The sequence below is a fragment of the Rousettus aegyptiacus genome, unplaced genomic scaffold (genome assembly GCF_014176215.1).
Source record: "Rousettus aegyptiacus isolate mRouAeg1 unplaced genomic scaffold, mRouAeg1.p scaffold_m13_p_6, whole genome shotgun sequence".
Taxonomy (NCBI): domain Eukaryota; kingdom Metazoa; phylum Chordata; class Mammalia; order Chiroptera; family Pteropodidae; genus Rousettus; species Rousettus aegyptiacus.
Genome location: NW_023416309.1, coordinates 59,105,512 through 59,126,353, shown reverse-complemented (window position 1 = coordinate 59,126,353; position 20,842 = coordinate 59,105,512). Strand labels below are relative to the sequence as shown.

The window sequence follows — 20,842 nt, the reverse complement described above, 5'->3', positions numbered from 1 at the left end:
CTCCGGGCGGCCACCCCGACGTCGGACGAAGACCTGCCAGGAACGAGCTGGGGCTCTGGACGGCGACCCTTCAGGGGACGCGCTGACCTCTGTGAAGCCTCTTGGGGCGCACACTGCTGGCCGGGCCTGGTTAGCACTCTGGGGGGTGCTCGGCTGCCCTGGGGACAGTGGGGTCCGGGGGCACATGTGCCTCTGGGCCGGCCAGGAGCAGAAACGCTCCCGCAGGCTCGTGGGTCCGGGTCTGGGTGCCCGAGCAGAAGCTCAGAGCTCACCCGCAGACCAGACTGGCTGCCGGCCCCCCCAGGCGCGGGCGAGGACGCGCTCGCCTGGGCAGGCCCGCTCAGGTGACGGGAGGCGCACCCGCATCACAGCTGCCCCTGGTGGTCGGGGCGCCCGAAACGTATGCAACACAAGAATTATGCCCAAGACTGCGAGCTCGAACTCACGGCAGCCCGTGGAGAAATGATTAGGCTGCGACTGTCCTGGAAGGAATGGGATTTCACGCGGACGCCGCCACCATCCAGACAATCGCCGGTCGGCTCGAAGCTGAGGAACTGACTTCCGAGCAGGTGCGAGCGGTTTCTGAGCGCTGCGGGACAGCGGAGCAGCACCCCGTGCAGACGTGCGGGGGCGGGGCGAGTGTTCAAGGTCAGGGTCACCCGCCCCGGGGGGCGGGAGGACAGGAGGTCACGATCGGGTGGGTCCTAGTTCCACACCCCTTGAGGGCCCGTCCTGAGGACTTCCTCTGGGCGGGCCCTGCTTGGGGACCCCACGCTCTCTCCTCTCCCTAAACGCACGCTTGGGGCTGGGACACTGTGCCCCCTGACCCTTGGGAGCCCACGGGAGGAACTGCACCCTCTGTTCACAGGGCCTTGACTCATGGAGCCATTTCCACCCCCTCCCCCAAAACCCTTGTATCAAATCAACGAAAGAAGAAAATCAGATTTAAAATGGCACAAGGTTGTTTACGGCCACGCCACCCTGAACACACCCGATCCCGCCTGATCTCCGCAGCTAAGCAGGGCTGGGCCTGGTTAGCGCTTGGATGGGAGACCACCTAGGAAGCCCAGGTGCTGTAGGTGTGAAAAATAAAAAATAAGGGATTGTAAGCTGACAAGGTCCTGGCAATCTGTGAGGTCGACTCGCCTAACTAACAATAATAATAAAATGAAAAAATAAAATGGCATGAAGTTATCAACACATGCAAGACAAGGTCCCTTCACCCCACCCAGAGTCAGCCACGAAAAGGTGACATCGAATCAGCCTTCCCTTTGGTGGCTTCGGTCAAGCGGCAGAAAAGGGACCAGCTTCTGATTTCAGACCCGCTTCATGAGAAACACCCCAGTGCCCTCAGATACGTGTCAAGGAACCCACAGACCCTGGTGCGTGCACTGACTCGCCAGCCCAGTTCAGGGACTCCCACGCATTCCACCATAAAGTTCTAGAAGCCTCCTGCTAGCCCTCGTCAGCATCCAGGAGCGGGGGCACAAGCCCCGCCAGCTTTACTGGCAGACGTACCTCGCCGCCCCCGCGAGTCTAACCGTGTGCCTCCTGCAAGACCTGGGCGGCGCCCCAGGGTCCCGGCCCGGCAGGCAGAAGCGTCCGTCGGCGTCACTTGGCGCATTTCTGGGAGTCCTGGTGCATCTGGGGGGATGGGGTGTCTGAGTGGCCCCGCCAGGGGCCCTCTAGGGCTGGTCTGAAACAGCCCTGAGTCTGACCAGTAATTTTCGCTAACTTGTGAAGACCAACCCAACAGAAGGGGGCTGAGCCCCCCAACTCCTTAACGAATGCTCGTTACGGCAGGACGGGGTCTGCGTGGAGGCCGCGTGCCGCCCCTGACAGCCGTCAGCACGGGCAGGGGAAGCCGGCGAGCATTAATTTCTCTGCAGAGGACTGAGGGGCTCATCGGGGATTAATCCCGGTATCAACACGGAGCCTCTGCCGCGGGGCAGCCGAAGAATTCAAAAGAAGTCGTGCCTGGTTTCCGAGGGCTGGCATCTCGCTCCCACTGCGCAGCCGAGTCTGGTTTCTCACCTGTTTGGGGGGGCACGGGGCTGAGCGGGCGCGGGAGGGGCTCCCCGCGGACGGTAACCGCGTGCCCTCGGGCAGGGCCACACACGGACCCGCACGGGATGCCCACAGAGCAGGAGGGGAGCGGTGGGCAGGGTCGTCACCGCCTGTCGCCCAGCCGGGGCTTTGGGCCCCAGTGCTAACTGCCCCGCACGCGGCCGCACCGGGGGCGGACGTCCCGTCCAAGGCCAGCGACGCACCTCGGCACCGTGGCCGAGGTCCTCGCGGGGTCGAGAAGACCACCGCAGAGCCCGGCGCCTGGGTCGCTCGCCGCCACGGGGGGGAGGGGGGCGAACGTGCCGGCCGCGAACGCAGCGCGCCCCCTGCTCGGTCTCCGGCGGCCCCGCCTCGCCCTCGCGACTGCTCTGCGCATCGCGGCACTGTCCCCACTTTGCGGATGGGGTAGCAGAGGCTTTGAGAGGCTTTTTGGGGGGGGTCTGTGTCCCCACAAAAATTGCACGACGTCCTAACCCTAGAGCCTCGGGATGGACAGACCCCTGAAGAGCTGGTTGGGCTGAGACGCGGCCTTCTGGATGGGCCTGCGTCCAGGCTGACGACTGTCCTTGCAGGAAGGAGACGGGGCCAGACACCCGAGGGCGTCTGTGCAGCAGGACGGCCAGGTGAGGAGGCAGCCACGGGCGGCCGCCTGCAAGCCGAGGAGAGGGCTCGGAGGAGCCGCGTGCAGCCCGCCGCCCGGCCCCCAGGGCGGGGCGGGGACCCTGCGTGCTCTGTGAGCCACCAGCCTTTGGTGCAGCCCGCGCTCAGGCACAGGCGAGGACGTCCGGGCTGCTCGGGCCAGAGGTGGCGCTGGCCCCCGACACGGCACGGGAGCCTCCACGGCTGTTCCCCAGGCCCCGGGCCACCTGAGGCCCCGGCACGAAAGCGAGGACCCGCGTGGTGATGGCAAGTGTGGCTTGTGGACCGGCTCCTGGCCACCTCTGATGGAGGCGCTCGCCGGGGAAGGTCACAGGGCAGCGAGCAGGGAGCTGGGCCGCAAACCCGCAAACCCTCGCTGGACGGGGTTGTGTCGCGGTCGCTACCCAGAACCATGCTGCCTAGAAACGTCCCTCATGCAGCGGCTCCGGCCTGCTGCGAAGAGCTGCCTGTGGACACTGTGGGCCCACAGGGCGCGGGGCCTGGGCCTCACCTGGCTCCCCGGGGGTGGCCAGCCGCACACCGCCACAGGCTGCTGGACCCCAAGGCTCCAACAGCACGAGCTGCCAGCGCGAGAACCCGCTGCCCGCAGACCCAGGCCCGTCACAGGCCAGAGCCCGGAGCGTCCGGAGCTCACTCAGCGCACGGAGCAGAGTCGCTGCTGTTGGCCGTGCAGCTCTGGCCACTGAGTCCCATGCTCTGCAGGGCCCAGAGCTGTCAGCCTGAAACCAAGACATCGCAAAGCCCAGAGCGCAGGCAGGTGCCCTGGCTCTCGCTGTCCAGCTGTGCTCGGCCCCGGTCAGCTGACTGACGCAGAGGCGGCCCATGTCTCAGACAGCCAGGGTGCTGGGGGCGCCTCTCAGGGGACCAGAGCGAGGCAGGAGCTGCGAGCACCCCCGACCTTCGCCGGACGCTTTTGTTAATACAAACTGGCCCCCGCTGACACGTACACGCATCACCTTCAACACGAACAGACGAGACCCCCAAAGAAATACTTTACATGGTTCCTGTACTCTAGGAACGAAAACGCGGCCCGGTGAAGATTGAGGGGCCCCCGGCCAGGTGTCAGCGCCCTGACCCCGGTGAGCCGTGTGAGTCCGGGACGGACAGGGACGGACATCAAAAGGCGTTAATGGTTTCAATATTTATCTGCTGCAGGGAAGCACTCCACAGACAGAAAAAAATTCTGCTAATGGCTGCGTCTCTGCCATTAAAATGAAAAGCTTAATGCATCTTATAATCAGAGGACAATTTGCAAATCATTAAGAGAAATGTAAAATTCCATTAAAATACAAATCAAGAGACTCTCCCTGGACTAATAATCTTTTTGATATTATTTTGCATTTCACTATTTCTGTTCCAATACCCAGGCCCCACAAATGATCAGGTCCTGAACACGCTGCTCACCACAGCCTGGTTCTTTAACGAGGGACCGAGAGGAGAGTAATCTGCTATTCAGAGCAGGTACTAATGAAGAATTCCATATATTCTGAAATTTAATTAAAACCCCAAAGATTTCAAATTAGATGCAATTTGAAATGCCTGGGGCAGAAAGACATGCACCTCCACGGCGAGGGTGCCGTGCTGAAAGTTGATCCCGTAATTGGTCTTGATGTATTTTTGTGTTGCTGGGCTGAGACGCGGAGCTCATAACCATATAAAAATTCTCTGCAGATCACCTGCTCATTGCGAATGCCATCAGTCAGGTAGCTCTCCACTAAATTACCGCGCTGCTAAAATGCACAAAGTGATTCGGGGAGAGAGGCACAGCTGGCCGGCACTGCCGATGAGTTATGCACGCGTCGGCGCGGCCTTTTTTCTTCGTAAAATATGCTCGGTTGAATATTAAAATATAATTGGCATTCACCCTAAGTAGCTTAAACCATTTTGTTATCTTCTTTTAAACCGATTTGGCTCCTCCACAGTTATTTCCAAGGATGCGATTCACAAACTAATGACACCATCGCATTCAGCCAGATCCGTGCCGTCTCACGCTGGCCATAACCAGGCGCGGCTCCCACAGCCCGCTGGGGAGGCCGCTCGCACTGGCCGCTCTCGGACACCCAAGGCCCACTTCTTAGGGGGAAAAGCCGGGGCAGGATATGCTGTGTATGCTGGTTCTTGCATGTTTTATTCTAAAAAGAGGCAGGGATGCAAATTTCCTATGAAAAGTGGATGTCTGGGCCAAGCGGTGCGCCGGCCGCCATGGCCCCCGAGCTCTGCCGCGGAGAGTCCCTCCCGCTGCCGGGCGCCCGCCCAGGAGGGGCGCGGGAGGGTGGCATGTGCACGTGTTTAGAAGCTGACGATGTGAGCGCGCACGCACGCACGCGGTCCGGGAACGGGGCCTCCCGTTCCCACAGCGAGTTTGGTACAACGACTAACGGCAGTGCTCAAGAAAAGGAAAAGTAGTTGCCATAGCAACGAAGGTTGAGCGTGACTGTGTGTATTCATGCTGAGGGGCGGGGCTCCCGGGAAACACCGGTGGAAGCGGGAGCCTCGGGAGCCGGGTGACGGGGCTTCCTGCCCCCACGTCGCTCTTCGGCGAGCTGGGTATCGGCACCGCAATGTCACCTGTGGCCCAGCGAGCCCGGCTTCCAGGAGGTCGGCTGTCCTGGATGCTCCCTCCCACGGAGTCGCGGGGGCCACAGACAGGGCCGCACGTCCCCTCCCCCGCAAGTACCCGATTCCGGTGTCCGGCAGGCGGGACAGGAACTTTCAAGGGGCTGCCCCGTGAACGACGCGTTCCGAGTCACTCGGAACGTGAGGGCTACAGGTAAGAGGCCGTGGGGGTAAAGCATGTACATTCAGTGACACCTCGTACACTCTCGGCTCCTACAGAGAGTTCTACAGCATTACAGCCATTAATTTGATATCGGTATTTACATATTTAAATATTTATAAGCTACAGTACAATTCTGTGTAATTTTTATTAAAACATTTTCTCTAAATCCCGGGCAGTGGCGAGAACTCTCGTCTCGCCAGGATGATCTCGAAACGTACCGAGGCCGCCTGCAGAACGCGGGCACACGGCGCTCGTTACGACAGGGGGAGCGCTGGAACGTTCTCTTTGGACACACTGCGGGTTTGTCTGATAACTACGAGGAATGAAACATTTAAAAGCACCTTTAAGTGAAAAGTCTGTTTCTTAATTTAAAATACAGATGATAGAAAATTCGTACTTTTTAAAGTGCATTTCGAATGCAAAATCACGGAGCAGAGCGACCGATCGGCAGAGGCCGACTCCCCGGTCCCCGCCGAGCGGACGCACGGCCAAGGCCAACGCGGCCGTGCAGGGTGGTTTGCACGTGTGAGTGGAACCAGGGCGATCTCGTTGGGGGGGGGGGGGTCGCCGCCGCCCGCGGGACCCCGCTCTGACTCCAGACAGCGGCGTGTCTTCCCAGCACCCAGGAGTCTGACCCGGTCGCCTGATTCTCACGCTCCCCAGCTCCAGCCGCTGCAGGCCGGGCCCAAGTGTCCTCATGCGTCGTCCCTGAAAAGCCACACGGCAGCTCCGAGGCCGAAATTCAGAAGCCGGTGCCTTCCCGCGCAGGCACGGCGTCGGCGAGTTCTCCCCGGTAAACGGGCATCGGGCGGTTTGCCACCATGCGGCCCCGCCGGGCGCCGTCCGGGCGAGGCCAGCCGCGCGAGCCCCGAGGTGGGGGGCGGCGACGGCTCCCCAGCAAACGCAGCTCCTGTGGTAGCTGTTCTCTTCCCTTTAAATTGGCGATGTTTTAAGTTCGGAGACAAATATCGGTATGACCTGGCGAGAGCACAAACCTGCCTGGGGGTGCACGGGACACGAAGGGGGAGCCCCCGCAGGCAGCGCAGGAGGCCTGTGGACAGGTGGCTGCCCCCCGCCCCCCACGAAGCAGCTCGAGGGGGGCTCGGTGCCCTGCCCCGGGGGACCCGGCTGCTTCCGGACTCGAGCCACATGGGGCGGAGGGGCTGGGTGATTCTCCCCGGGACGGACTTGTCATTTTGAAGGGAGGCGTCCGGGGAGGGTCTGAGGCAATGGCACGACTGGCCCCCTTGTCGCGGGCCCCCCCCGCCTTCGGGGGCTGACTCGGCCTCCCCTGGAAGGCAGGTGCGAGACACAGGCGGGCCGTGCCCAGGACACAGGAGCAGGTGAACTGATTCACCCCGGAAGGGCCTTTAGAAAAAAGAGTCTGACAGAGACGCAAATACGAGAATCCTGAGAATCCTTTCCGAGGCTCTGAGACAGAAGTTACGAAAACTTACTTCCAGCCAGCAGGCGTAAAAAAAAAATGCAGATTTCGCTACTGTCATGCAACTCGGTTTCATAGCGACGTGCTAATAGCTGTGGCGAAGGAGTTATTACAGTGTCAAATATTTCATTTAAGGGGCAACGCTACAGTCACCTTAAAAAGAAAACTCAGAACCCATCTGCTGAAAGCCGCCGCCTGCAGGCTGGCCCCGGGGAGGACGGCTGAGGTCGACCAGCACTCCCGCGGCGGGCGGCCTCGTGTGGGCGTCCAGCGCACAGGCCCCCGGCCTGGCCTGGCGGGAGGAGCGGGGAGGCCCGGGATGAGTGGCCCAGCTGCCCCCTCCCCGGCCGCTGCGGCCTCTGCAGTGTCCCGCTAGGACGGCGCCCGCGGGCAGGGGGCCCGGGACGAAGGCGGCGTCTGCTCGCGCTCCGCACCCGAGCGGCCTCCGCCGCCCGCCCTTCCCGACTTCACTGCGCAAGGCTGCTGTGGGGACAGCGCTGCCTGTGCCCTTCCGCCACTGACCTCTGAGGCCACTTTAAGACGCACGTTATGTAAAGAAGCTCGTTTTTTTATACGTTAGGGAGTGTTAACGGAAAAGAAGTCTAAATGATGTTTCACCATGAAAGAAACATTAACTGAAGATTTATTTCAACACGAAGGGCGTCATTAAACGACTACTTCTTGGAGATAAATGAATTCAAAACAAACAAGACTGACCTCTGAAGGTTCGTGGGGAGGAACGGACCTCCCTGCAATGCCTCGCTGAGCTACCGGACTCGCGAGCGGCCGTCACGGAGTGGCCAGAGAAATGGCTCTGCTGACACTTTTAGTAAACCAGATTAGCAAAAACAAAAACCGACCCATGCCCTCCGCCCCCCAAAAGGAAATATTTTTAGAGCAGGCTCTACAACTAAGACAATGTTCTCGCAAGGAGTCTCCCCCCTCAGCAGCTCTAATTTCTTCACCGGCACAAGGACCCCGCTTCCCGCCCAGACCCGCACCCCCACGGAGGCCCCGTGCACCCGACTTCCGGTGGGGAAGGGCTGCCGAGCGTTGCCTGGCCGGGGGTGGGGGGTTGGGGAGAGCGCAGTATAACGGACATGTTACCAGTCAGCCTTCGGAAATTCTCCAAGGAGCTGAACCACGGGAAATATCCAGCGTTTGATGTATTAAACATGAAAAAACAGCAATCTCGTGTGGGTCACCCCAGCACAGTGGTCCCCGACCCCCGGTCGCAGACCAGTGTTAGTCCCTGTCCTGTCAGGAACTGGGCCGCACAGCAGGAGGTGAGCGGCGGGCGGGCGAGGCTTCACCTGGGTTTGCGGCCGCTCCCCAGAGCCAGCACGGCCGTCCCGGCTCCGCCTCGGACCGCCAGGCATCAGATGCTCACAGCAGCCCCGGGCCCTGGCTCTGCCCCAGCACACATTTTTGTGACTCTTTAAAAAATGAACCTAGAAGAAAACATAGGAACTAAACCCAAGGACCTTGGACTCAAAGAGGATTTTATAAATCTGACCTCAAAGGCAAGGGAAGTAAAGCCAAAATAAATGAATGGTACTCCATCAAACTAAAAAGCTTCCGCTCAGCTAAAGAAACCATCAACGAGGTAGAGAGACAACTGTCCAAATAGGAAAATGTGTTTGTAAGCAACGCCTTCGATAAGGGTCTAATATCCAAAATGTACAAAGAACTCATACAACTCCATGACAACAAAAAAAAACACAAATGATCCAATCAAAAAATAGGCAGAGGACCTGAAGAGACACTTTTCTCTAGAGGATAAATGGCCAACAAATATATGACAAGATGCTCAACATCGCTAGCTATTAGGGAAATGCAAATCAAACCACACTGAGATACCATCTCACACCTGTTAGAATAGCTGTAATCAACAGGAAAACTAACAACAAATGTTAGAGAGGATGCGGAGAAAAGGGAACCCTCATACACTGCTGGTGGGACTGCAAATTGGTACAGCCGCTATGGAAAACAGTGTGGAGGTTCCTCAAAAAACTAAGAATTGATCTGCCATGTGATCCAGCAATCCCTCTACTGGGTATTTACCTCCAAAGACTTGAAAACCTGTATCTGAAAAGATATTTGCACATCCATGTTCATAGCAGCATTATTCACAGTGGCCAGAATGTGGAAGCAACCGAAGTGCCCTACGATAGAGGACTGGCTAAAGCAGCTGCGGTACATATGCACAATGGAATATGACTCAGCCATAAGAAGAGATGAAATACCGCCATTTGCGACAACATGGATGGACCTTGAAATAATCATACTAAGCGAAATAAGCCAGACAGAAAAAGTTCAAAATCACATGGCGTCACTTATATGTGGGATATAAACCTAAAAGCAACAAATGAACAGGACAAACAAACTCATGGGCACGGACATGGACTAGTGGTTACCGGGGGGGGGGGGGGAGGGGGAGGCAGATGGCGTGAAAGGGGTCAAATCTGTGACAGAACGAAATCTAGCTATGGGAGGCGAACACACAGTGTGTGTGTGTGTGTGTGTACACGCGCCTCACTGTTAAAACGTACAGCTGAAACTTACCCGATTTCGTTAACCAACGTCATCACTGAAAAAAATATTAGAAGAAAAAAAAAAAAAAGACCTGACCGCGAACAGCACAGTCGCCTCACATGAGGACCCCGAAAGAAAAATGGTCTCGTCCCGGCACAGGCCACGCCCGGCCTGCGGAGGGGACACGGAGGGCCAGCGGCCGCGGTCACGACTTACGGGCGGGGCTTCGGCACGAAGGACTCACTGGGCCGTGAGGGGGGCTCGCCTATGGTACTCTCCCTCAGCAAGTCGAGATCGGGGGACCCGGCGTAAGCTCAAAGCAGGAGCGTGATGCGAAAATGCTCGGCGGACTCAGACTCGGAAGGAGAGCCTGGCGAGGGGCCTGGTTCCAGCTTCCACAGGGGGGCCGTTCCTCGCGAGGACTCACGGCTTCCTGAGCTGAGCCGGCCTGCGATGTCCGTGCGGGGCTCGCCGTGTCCCCGCGACGCCACCGGCTCCCAGACACAGAGCAGGAGGAGAGCGGAGCCCAGCACCGTGGGGCAGAAAGGGGGTGTCGCCACACCTGGGGCTAGCTAGGGCCAATGAAGTCCGCGCTGGCCACTGTCACAGCCCCTGCCGCCTCCCTCCTTCACCATAAAACCCGCACCTGGCCGCGGCTGGAGAGAGCGTGACTGAGCCCAATGGGAGGCGGCGGCGTGGGGAACCCTGGCCCTGCAGCCGAGTGTCAGCAGGAAGGCGCCGCCCGCCCCTGGCCGGCCGCACGGCCTTCCTCCTTGCCCAGCGCCACGTCCAGCTCGTCCTGGTCGCCGGGCCTACCGTGGCCGTGGCTGGCTGGCCAGGGGGACGGGCCGGCCCGGCCCGCGTGCGCCTAGAGCCGGGAAGCGGCGTGACAGCGGCCGGCCCCAACCCTCCTCGCGGGCCGAGGACGGGCCCCCCAGAGTTCACAGTCGACCCGCCCCCCCACCCCGCCGGCTACACAGCCCCTTCCTGCTCAGCCTTTGAAATTTCTCTCTTCTGAAAATGTCACAGCCTCGAATTTCCAATTGCTTATCTGACAGACTTTCAGGGGAGGACAGCGGCTGGAGAGCAGCTGGACAGCGCCCTGGTTCCTGGCGGCGGAGCAGGAATCCCGGAGGGCGGCGGCGGCAGAGAAGCCACGGGTCCTGGGCTCCTGCCTGGCGCGCCGCCTCCGGCTCCGTCTCCGCGCGGAGGGTGTAGAACACCAACGTGAGCTGTGACGTCGGTGGCGGCTGACGAGCCGGGCTCCCCGGGGGCGGGGCGCGAGGCGCCGAGTGACTGACCTTGCTGGAAGACGGGGTGGTGCAGGGCAGGCACGGGCAGCGCCGGCAGGGCCGCGGGCTCGTGGAAGTAGCTGGCCAGCCAGGCCGCGCACTGCGCGAGGGGCTCTGGCACCTCCCCCGGGTCGTCGAGCGGGTCGCGAGGCGCGGGGGCCGCTGTGGGGCTGCAAAGGCAAGGACAGGAGCTCAGCGAGAGGAGCGCACGGAGACCAGCGACCATGGCGCGGCCCGGGGTGCGCCGGGCAGGCCGGGGGGTGAGGCCCCTGCCCCCGCCTTCGGCTTGACAGGCTTTGCAAACGCGGGCAGGGCGACCCCCGGGAAGCGGCGTCCCAGCCCACGGCTCTCCGTCTGGGGCTCTGCGTTCGCGGTCACACCGCGAAGCTGACGCGATCGGGCGGAGTGGGCCCCTCTGCAGGGCAAGTGCGGGGCAGACAGACGTTTGCACCTGCAAAGTCACCCACTATCCATCACCAGAGCACTTTCCGGAAACGCCCCCGACTGCACGCCTCGCCCCCCCGCCGCCCACCGGACTCCGGCCGCAGGCCCGCGCATTCGGCTCCCCCCACTCTGTGCTGCGTTTGGGGGGCCCTCCCCCGGTTTGTTCTCCATCTCCCGATCCCCACCCTGCCGAGCGTCTGACCCCACGAAGGTCGTTCGCGAGTCGGGTCGACCGCGGCCCTGAGGCCAGGTCGTCCTGCTCCTCGTCCACGTCCTCCGGTTTGCTCGTCACGGCCGCCGGTCCCCTTTCTCCCTCCGGTTCGAGCCCCCGTGTTTAGGACGTGCTTCCGGCAGCTTCGCGGCTTCTCCCAGTTGGGGCACCAACCCTCCCGCTGCAGCCCCCGCCCCCCATGGGGCCGGCGCCCTGGCAGCAGAGACTGGTTTTCTGGGCTGACCCACCGGACCGAGAAACCGCCCCGTGGACACGGTTCACTGCGCTGCCTCTGCAGCTCCGGGACGGGCCGCGTCTCGGCTCCCTAGGCCCCACTCGTGGACGGCGGGAAGTGACCGCGGGGCCGGTGCACGGAGCTGTGCACGGAGCTGTGCCCGGGCCCGCTCGCACACGCTGCCCTCACCAGGGCCCAGGGAAGCGGGGAGGCCACCGTCGCTTGGCAGGTGCGGCCGGGCGCCCAGGTGTGCGGGGAGTGGCCGACGCCCTCCCGGGTCTCGCAGACGCCCTTGTGCGGCCTGAGGCCCTCGTCACGGCGCTGTGCAGGTCTCCGCCGAGGTTCCCCACTGGGACACGCACAGTCCCTTCTACGGGTTTTCTCGGTGGAAGGGAGATGGGTCAGGGATGGCACTGAGGAAGGAACCAGGGGACAAACAGGAAGAGAAACGAGCCCCCGCAATGACCAGCGACCAAGTGGCGGCTGAGACTCAGGCCCCACAGAGCTGGCCGGAGTCGGGCAATCCTGCGGATGAAACCACTGGGCAGAGCGGGCCCGGGCCCCGGCCAGCGGCCACCTGCCCTGGACCTCTGCGAGGGGCAAGGCACGGAGACCTCGAATCCACAAGGATCTCATGGGACCCGGTCACCAGGAGGCCCCACGGGGTGCGAGCTCCCTGCACGGGCAGAGAACGGGGCCTGGGGAACGGGGGACGGAATGGCCTCGCAGACACCCCTGGGCCCGAGCTGACTAGTCACTGCCCTGGTTTTCCTCTCCCTTCGAGCGTCTGCACACAGAAGGGAGAACTGTCCCCAGGTGGCTTAGACAGTATTCAGGGTCAGGGGGAAGCTCCCGGCCCCCGCTCTCGTCTGCCCCTCACTCACTGGATAAACAGACCGACGGTCCCTGGAAAGGAGGATGAGAATCACGCCACCTGCTTCGTGGTCATGCTCCCGGGGGACGGAGAGCGCGGGGGGGGGGGGCCATGGGCGGAGCTCCCGCCAGACAGCCGAGGCCCCGCGGCCCCGCGGCCCCGCGGGGGACGCGCACTCGGCCAGCACTGCGCGTCGGCCGCCTCCCGGACACGGCGCCTGCTCAGGCGGGAGGTGCCAGGGCTGATGTGCCGGCGTCCGGCTCAGCCCGCGGGGACTTCCTGAGGAAGCGGCAGGGGGACAGGGACCTCAAGAGCCCCGCGTGGAGCCGCCTTGGCCCCGGGCCTCCGGCAGCGCCCACACGAGGCCGGGGGGCCGGCCAGGGACGGCCTCGCAGGCCACGTGGTCTTCAGGGCTGTGGGCTCTGCTGCCCCGTCGCCGACACCCGCGGCAAACGGGGCTCCGGTGCGGCTGGCCCCCCAGCCGCCGCCTCTGCTCAGGCGCCCCCAGGGCCACAGGGCCCGTCCGGGCGCCCCGAGGCACTGCCCACACGGGGCCACGGCCACAGGGCGCGAACACAAGCTGCGTTTCCAGCGTCGCCCACTCTTAGCGGCGCATCTGAAGAATTTTCATAGTAGTAAAATTCATCTAAAATTGATTTTTTATGCCTGTGCTAAAGATCCCAACCCCTGATTTACTCTGTGGTTCTCCTTTTTAACTCTTTCTCCATTGGCATTAGATTACTATTCATGGGTGAAATATAATTAAACAGCTTTGATTCTGAAGCCAGGATTTATGATCCTACATTTCAAATGAATGGCATTAAACACACACACGAAACCAGATTTTTGAAGCCGTGACGCAGGTTTCCGTTTCTACAATAAAATGGAATTTATTCTCCGCCCTGCCCCGTCCTCCCCTCCGACCTTGCTCTGCTCGTCGCCGAAGGAACAGTGGTGTGAGTGACATCTCCCGGCACCGCCGAGGGCCGCTCATCGGGAGGGAGTTCCTCCAGCCTTCCTGCTGACGAACCCTGAAACCCCAACAATTATGGGCTCCACGGCCCATGTTTATTTAAATCCCACGTCCGCGTTGTCTCGAGAGCCTCGCAGCCCCCTACCACTGATGTGCGAACACCTGTGGCCGACTTGCCATGGCCAGGTGAGCCCCCGGCAAGCGGGGAGCTGCAGGGGGACAGACGTGCAGGAGGACCCCGTCCCGAAGCCGGCAGTGACCACGCAGAGCGGGGGACAGCTGCCGAGACCTCCTCCTGGGGCGTCATCGACGGCGTCCCTGAGGCAGGTGCTGTGATACCGGAGGCTCCTACTTTGTCTTTTACTTCTGGCTCAGCACGGGAGGGCTGGCCAGCAGCTGGAAAAGGCCCTGGGCTCTGTGGAGCTTCCGGCAGGTGACGACAAGAGCACGGGGAGGCCAGCTCGGCGCGGCGGCCATCAGATCACACGCGTTCAGTCTCAGTTTTTCTTCAAGAAGCACGCGACTGTTGGCGAGCCGGGGGCTCCGTAAGCAGCAGGACCAGTGCGCTGTCGCGGGAGAAGCTTCCAGAGAGCCATCAGGGTGGAGAGCCCATGGGCCGTTCTCCTGGGGCTGTGACCTGGGTCCACTGCCCCCCTGGCCGTGGAGGAGGAGCAATCCCGGTGTCGAGTGCAGTTCAGATGCGTTTGGACAGAATCCTGTCCCTCGCCCCAAACCAGGACACGGAACGGGGTGGGGGGAGGTGCCACGGGTCTGAAGCGCCCGGGGGCGGCGTGGCAGGGCGTGAGGCGAGCGGAGCAGCCCCGGACCACGGCCTCCGGTCCCCTCCCACGCCACGCGCGGGCTCCGCGCTGCGAAGCTCGACCAGGATGGCGGGGGATCTGGGGGCTGGGTTCCGGGGTGCTCCCGGCTTCATCGGCACTGCAGACTCACTACTGCCTCAGTTCTGGGTTCTGCTCCCCAGACATTAACGCGCCACACTTTTGGTTTACGTCTCGATTGACGCACACACACCGGCCGACGGCGCTCAGTGCTCACACCGGCCTGCACCGCCGGCCACCCCGTGGGCGACCGCGTGCCACTCGGCATGGGGAGCACTGTGTGCCCCAATGACGCGCCTTCCGACCCCAGCACTTCTTCGACCGCCCTCCCCCCGCAGGATGAAACCGAGTCTCGCGTTTTGGGAGTGTTGACCGGTGTTGCTGGAGGGTCAAGGGTCACCCGACAAGGGTTCTGCAGACGTGGACTCTCCCACATTTACCCAGAGGGCGACGGGGAGGCGACCGGGACGTGTCCTTCGGCGAGGCCGGGCGGTCGCCTGCGTGGGCATGCGTGGCCACCCGGGTCCGACGTCTGGCAGAGGCAGAGCCCGGGGCCTGGCAGTGGGGCATGTGTCCCCTGCTGAGCCCGTGGAGCAAATCGCGCCGTCCCTGGCTTCCAGGACACGGCGCGGAGAGACTCCGGGCACAGCACGTGCCAGGCCTCGCAGCTCAGGAAGGCACGCCCTCTCAGCCAACATCTAAAACGGTGGCATTCGAGGTACCTTCACAACCATCGCATGGATACTCTTGCTAAAGACACTGGAAAACACAATTACGTCCAATTTAACAGACCTCTAGTGGATTCGTCCTGCATTTAATTACACCTTCTCACTAAAGCTCTGATGCTTTTCTTCCAATGGTGGAAGTGGAGACAAGAAGTAAATTATGCCACCTGCTAGCGATAAAGACCTTTCTAAATGGAGAAGCGGAATAAAGCCTCTAAACTCTATGTTCCAGCCGAGTTCGGGGGCCTGACCCCACCCGAGCATTTACTGAGGACGCGCTGTGCACGTGGCTGACTGGCCTGAGCGCCAGCTCAGGGTTTGCTGTCTGACCGGGCAGGCGGGGCAGGCGGAGGTGTCGGCAACCCTCCCCGAGTTTCACTGATGCTCCCGCGGAGCCCGGCCCCCCTGGTGAGGACCGTCGCGTGTCACCTCGCGTGGCGGCTGTGACACTGGTGGCCAGCGGCTGTTTAGGCAACATCACCATGTAGGTGCAATAGTGTTTGCGCACGTATTCGAACATTCTCGAGTTGAATTAGGACATGGAGCAGGAAAAGAAAAAATTACGGTGTTGGTGCTAAGATAAGCAGCGACCTCGGGCAGCACAAGCGAGCCAGAGGCGAAAGGCGGAGGCGCGAGGCGCGCCGGCCAGCTGCACCCGCCACACGCCGGGCCCTGTCGCCGCTGCTGCGGGCGGCGGAGGTGGTGGGGCCCGCCGGCCGGCGCTCTGACCATCGGCTGGGCCAACCCCGAGCTTCTGTTCGCGTTCATCACAGACGGGACACGAATCCTGCCCCTCGCCCGACACCTTTCATCTCACAACCACACCCCCAAAACGTGGTCTGCGTTTACCGTCCCACCAGAGGCCACAGCGGCCCACGTCCCAAGGCCAGCGACAGGAGGAGGAGGCAGGGTAAGATTTAGCTGCGCCCCCATTCACGCGCTTTCTGGGGGGTCATAGGTATGTTGCTTAAATTGGATAGCAGTTTCCAACTGACATCCTAAGCTGTCCAAATCTAGGGCTCAAATTAATGTCAGAACCCCAAAGAACCACAGAGGAATTTATTGCAGTATTTTAAAATGCCCATGAAAAACACAGAAAACTTTATGTAAATTTTCAACTCCTCCCATATAAGGTATGGGTCATAAGAACTGTATATATTTTTAAAATAATCAATTCTTAAAAATACATCAATAAAACATTTCAAAAAGACAATTTAAATAGTATACTTGGCTGACCAGAATGCCTTAAAAATCCTATTTCCTTTCTCCCCTAAATGTTCAAATTGTTAAAAGGAAAACCGTTTTATCAACACTTTAACATATCATTAAAAATCTCTACCATTTGACAGATGAAGATAAAAACACCCCAAAACTATGGATGAATTATCAGGTCCCTAATGATTCCAAAACAATTACAGGATGCGGAGCAATCTAGTTAAATTTTATTCAAAAGCTTACTACACTTGTGTTTTCTTTTATTTTTCTATCAAGAAACCCATGAGGTTTAAGCACAATTCATTATGTATGAGACCCTACTTGGAGCGCTCGGCTGTTGATTAATAGCAAAGTTGGCTGTATGTACATTTGCAACATTAGATGCATACAATATGCTAACTTATTCTTTCACTGAAACTAATTATTTACAAAAATGACTACTTGAGACTACAATTTATTAAATGCATGCATCCAGTCTCAATTTGGCCCCCAAAGACAGCCCGGAATGAAGATCTTTTACTTGATGTGACAACTTCTAGAAACGCAGTTATTAATATTGTAAATGTGGCAAATAAGGAGTTCAAACAGCCCCGTGTCCATGTGGCGTTGGCCTTGCACCGCGGTGAGCACAGCGGCTTTTTAACATTTCACACGCGTGTGAGGTGTGTTCCTCTTCCCCAGCCTAATTTGGCTTCTTATAAATAAAATGCTTATGTATTAGCAATGAAACAGCTTGTAAATGGAATAACGGCTAACACAAAAGAGGAATAAAAGGTCTAATCAAATTGCCGCTTAAGTAGATTTATTAGGATTCTGTCAGGAATTTAGTTTATTTGCTGAAAAAGATCTGTAGAAATATAAAACTTTCAGAGAATCATTCCGTCAGTCTCATCGAATTATTGGTCCTCCCACAAGGGCACCTGTCCCCAAAGGGGTCCCTGGTGCTAGGGAGCTGGGCACGATTTGACACTTCTCCCGCTCCCAGAGAAGGGGGGACAGAGGGGCTTCAGTCCAGACAGGAGTCACAGACGTCCTGCGCTTGGCTGGAGAGTCGGGTGGGGCATCTGGTCAACCAGCAGTCTTTCAGGGTAGCTCCGTGACGCGTGCGGCCCGGCACGGGGGCCGCCCGCTCCGAGCACCCTCCTCCGGCCCGGCCTCTCTCTGCAGCTGCCCCCTCCGATGCCCCGGAGCCTGTGTGGCCTCGCCCCGCGCTGCTGAGGGCGTGTGCCCCTGCAGGCTCCAGAGGCAGAGAGAGGACTCGGATGCCGCCCCTCACACGCCTGAGGAGGAGAGTCGACATCTGTACCTGGGGGGCAGGGTGGCCGCTCCGCGTCCCAGAGGCCAGCGGGGTCGTCGAGGAAGAGACGGTGCGGGTCTGCCCGAGGCCAGCGCCGGGCCACAGCGTTTTAGGGACGAGAGGACCTGGGACGCCAGTGAGGGGCTTTGCTTTTCACCACAAAAAAGTAGGGAGCATGAGAACGGAGGATCTCCGGGGCGCGGTCGAGACGGGTCAACGGCGGGTGGCTTCCTCCCGCGCCGCCGAATACCTGACACCCGGATGGGACGTGCTGACTCCCGCGGGGGCACGGCCGAGGCTGGCGCGGCCAAGGCAGCGGAGCGCACACCTCGGGGCCACCGCCGTGACGCGACGTGGCGCCTCGGAAGGGGGGTCCGCCCGGAGCAGCCGAGGGCCGACTGCGCACACGCCCAGGGCGGCCCTTGCTGCGGGCCTGACCCGCGCCGGGCTCGTGTTTGGACAGCAGCCAGCACCCGCTCCTCCCGGCGGCCCTCGCGGGAGGCGTCGGCACCTCCGCGCCCCCAAGCCAGCCCCAGGGCCGGGGGTCACGCAGCAACCTGCCCCCCGCAGAGGAGTCTGAACCGACCTCACTCCCTGGACCATCTCCATGGAACCGACGTCTCTGGAACGGGAACCCACGGTCACCCCTCACCGTGAGAAGCCCGCGTGTTCACACGCTCTGTTCCCGGCTGTGCGCACGCGGCGTGGTGTCTGCATGGACTCTCCCGCATGGGGTCACCTCTGTAAACTCTGCCTCGGCCCCGGGGCCATAGCCCCAGCGTTCAGTGACCACGGGACTCGGGGGCGAGTCCAGCTCCCCCAGCACCCCAGGCTCGTGCACAGCGCCCGCTGGGCATCGCTGGCCCACGCCCTGAAGGCCGGCCGCGCTGGCGCTCCGCGCCTCGGTGCCCAGCACGCTCGGCTCGTCACGCTCCCCGACGCGGAGAGGAGGCCCAGGTCCCGGAGCCTTTCGGGCCCCTCATCCTCCCCACCATCAGGCCTGCGAGGCCTGGCGAGGCCGGGGCCCAGGCCCGCGAGGAGGCCGCCTGGTGCCAGACGTGGAGCCACGCACACCGCCGAGCTCGCCGGCCCCCGCCGCCCGGCCTGGGGCCCTGCAGGGCGCGTGCGGTGCACGGGCGTCGACGCGGCCACCACGGCAGGCACTGGATGCGCCCGCGTCCCGGAGTTCGTTCTTCCAGCGAAGGGCCTGCTGAAAACCACCCGGGGGAGAGACCGCACGGCCCCGAAGGGCGGGTCGGGGCGACGCAGCGCGGAGTCGGTCAAGCCCAGGGGGCCGGCGTCGCCCCCAGGGCTGCTCCCAGACGGGGGGCCCAGGCGCAAGCCGCGAGCGTGTCGGATGCGCAGACGCACACCTACGCGGCGGCCCGCCCTGGCCCTGGCCGTCCCGCTCCCGACGTGAGGCAGGCACCGCGAAGCGAGAGGAAACCGGCGGACAGTGGGGCCGAACAGCGCCCCGGAGCCTCCCCACGTCCCGTGGCTGTGGGTGGGTCTGCCGAATGCCACAGCGGTGATGGCGCCGACTCTGCGAAGGCCACGTCCCCTCTCGGCTCCTCGGCCGTCCAGGAGGAGCCCACTGGGTCCCCATGGGGAGGAGCCCTCGACCAGTGGGGCCACCAGCAGAGCTGCCTGCAGGCACGGCCTTCCGGCCGACACTGTGCAGCCGAGACGAGCCCACCGCGAGGAGGGGACGCGCCGCCGGGCCCCCCGCCACGCGCGCACGGGGCGGAGGATGACAGGTGGGGACGCGTGGCGGGTGGCGGCCTCGCCTCCAAGGCCGCCTCCGGGGCCAGGCCACCTCGCCCCGACGAGCAGGTCTCGACTCGCCGTCTCAGTAAGGACGTCTCCTTCTTCTCTGAGCCCGCAGTGAGAGATGACATTTTGGTACCAACAGGGCTAAAACACAGCCATCTCTAAAGACGTTTAGAAAACCCATCTCTGCACAGGTTCAAGACCGCTCTGCTACGATCCCGTTCAGAAAAACGCCACTTTTCACCTTAGCGAGGGAATACGGTCTAATTTAGGAGTTAAAATCATAACGATTTTCTGAACACACGGCCTCTTTTTTTTTCTCTCCCTGAAAGCATGTATTACATGAGGACTGACCCCATTAACTTGTGTACTGGCTCATTAATAAATAATCCTGCCACCGAATTACCTGTCTCGCAAATTGGTTTGTACAGTTCCAAATAAATAATGGATAGTTCCCTATGATCAAACGCCATGGAGTTTTGGAAGAAAAGCGCAGCTCGTGGTGTGGCCGTGGCCCTGTCCGCCGCCCGCTGCCGCGGAAAGGCTCCGCGTGGCCCGTCTCCTGTCGCAGCGGCAACGCGTCGCCGGGCAGCGGGGCCGAAAACACCGCACTTAACGTCAGACAGGTGCATCGACTGCACGTTCGTGGCCAAAAAAATCTTAGGCAACCATTAAATGGACAGTTAACGTAATTGTGTTTTAAAACACTGAAGTCATATTTAATTTCAAATTGAAACTCTTAAAATGTGCTTTCTGGCAAGGATCTAGAGCAATAAAACAACATTAACTGCAGAACAAAACTAAAACGTTACTGAAATAAATCTTTCTTCCGGAGCACCGCCGTGTGCGAGACGTAGATCGTACGAAGCGGAACGTGGAGGTGCGTCTCCCACGGCTCCGCCGCCGGCCCCGGGAACCCAGACTCCCCCCGAAAGGGCGACATCGCCGGCCCTGGGAACTGAGACTCCCCCCTGAAGGGTGACGTCGCAGTCCCCGGGGCACAGACGCTGCCCCCACCGCTCCCGTGCGAGGGGCTGAGGTCCGGGGCGCTCGCACGCGGCTGAGCAATGCCCTGACGTCTTCCGGTCACGAGCGTCCCCGCGGAGAGCCCAGCTCCGTCGCGGGGCAGGCAGAGAGGCCGCCGGGGCCCAGCGTGTCTAACGAGGGGGAGCAGAGGCATGGCGGACAGCGAGGGGCAGAACGGGGCCGAAAACCTTTTAGCTGCAAGGGCGGCCGATTAAAAAACCCCTTCAGGAAGCACCAGTTTCTACTCAAAGCAGGTTGGAAAGTCCGATTTTACATGCCTTTTTCCTCCTCGTAAAAAATCAATGCGGCCGTCTGGGAGGCTGTCATGGTTGCTGGACCGTAAGCTTCCCGCCTGGACCCGGTTCACGGCCGTCCCAAGGGGGGAGAGAGGGGACAGTGACAGAGATTTCAGCAGAAACGACGCAGCGTTACTTCCAGGTGTCTGGTGACAGCCAG

General features: G+C 60.9%; 1 protein-coding gene and 1 pseudogene across 3 annotated transcripts in view; one reads left to right on the top strand and one right to left on the bottom strand.

Annotated features, from left to right (window-relative positions):
- Positions 1-20,842, bottom strand: part of MGMT (O-6-methylguanine-DNA methyltransferase) — a 144,474-nt gene that overhangs the window by 13,300 nt on the left and 110,332 nt on the right. For all 3 annotated transcript variants that reach the window (XM_016157523.2, XM_036222234.1, XM_016157524.2), the window contains one exon: positions 10,787-10,947. In XM_016157523.2, the coding sequence (XP_016013009.2) occupies positions 10,787-10,947 (161 nt within the window). The remainder of the gene's footprint in view (positions 1-10,786; positions 10,948-20,842) is intronic.
- On the top strand, positions 964-1,082 carry LOC118604719 (annotated as a pseudogene).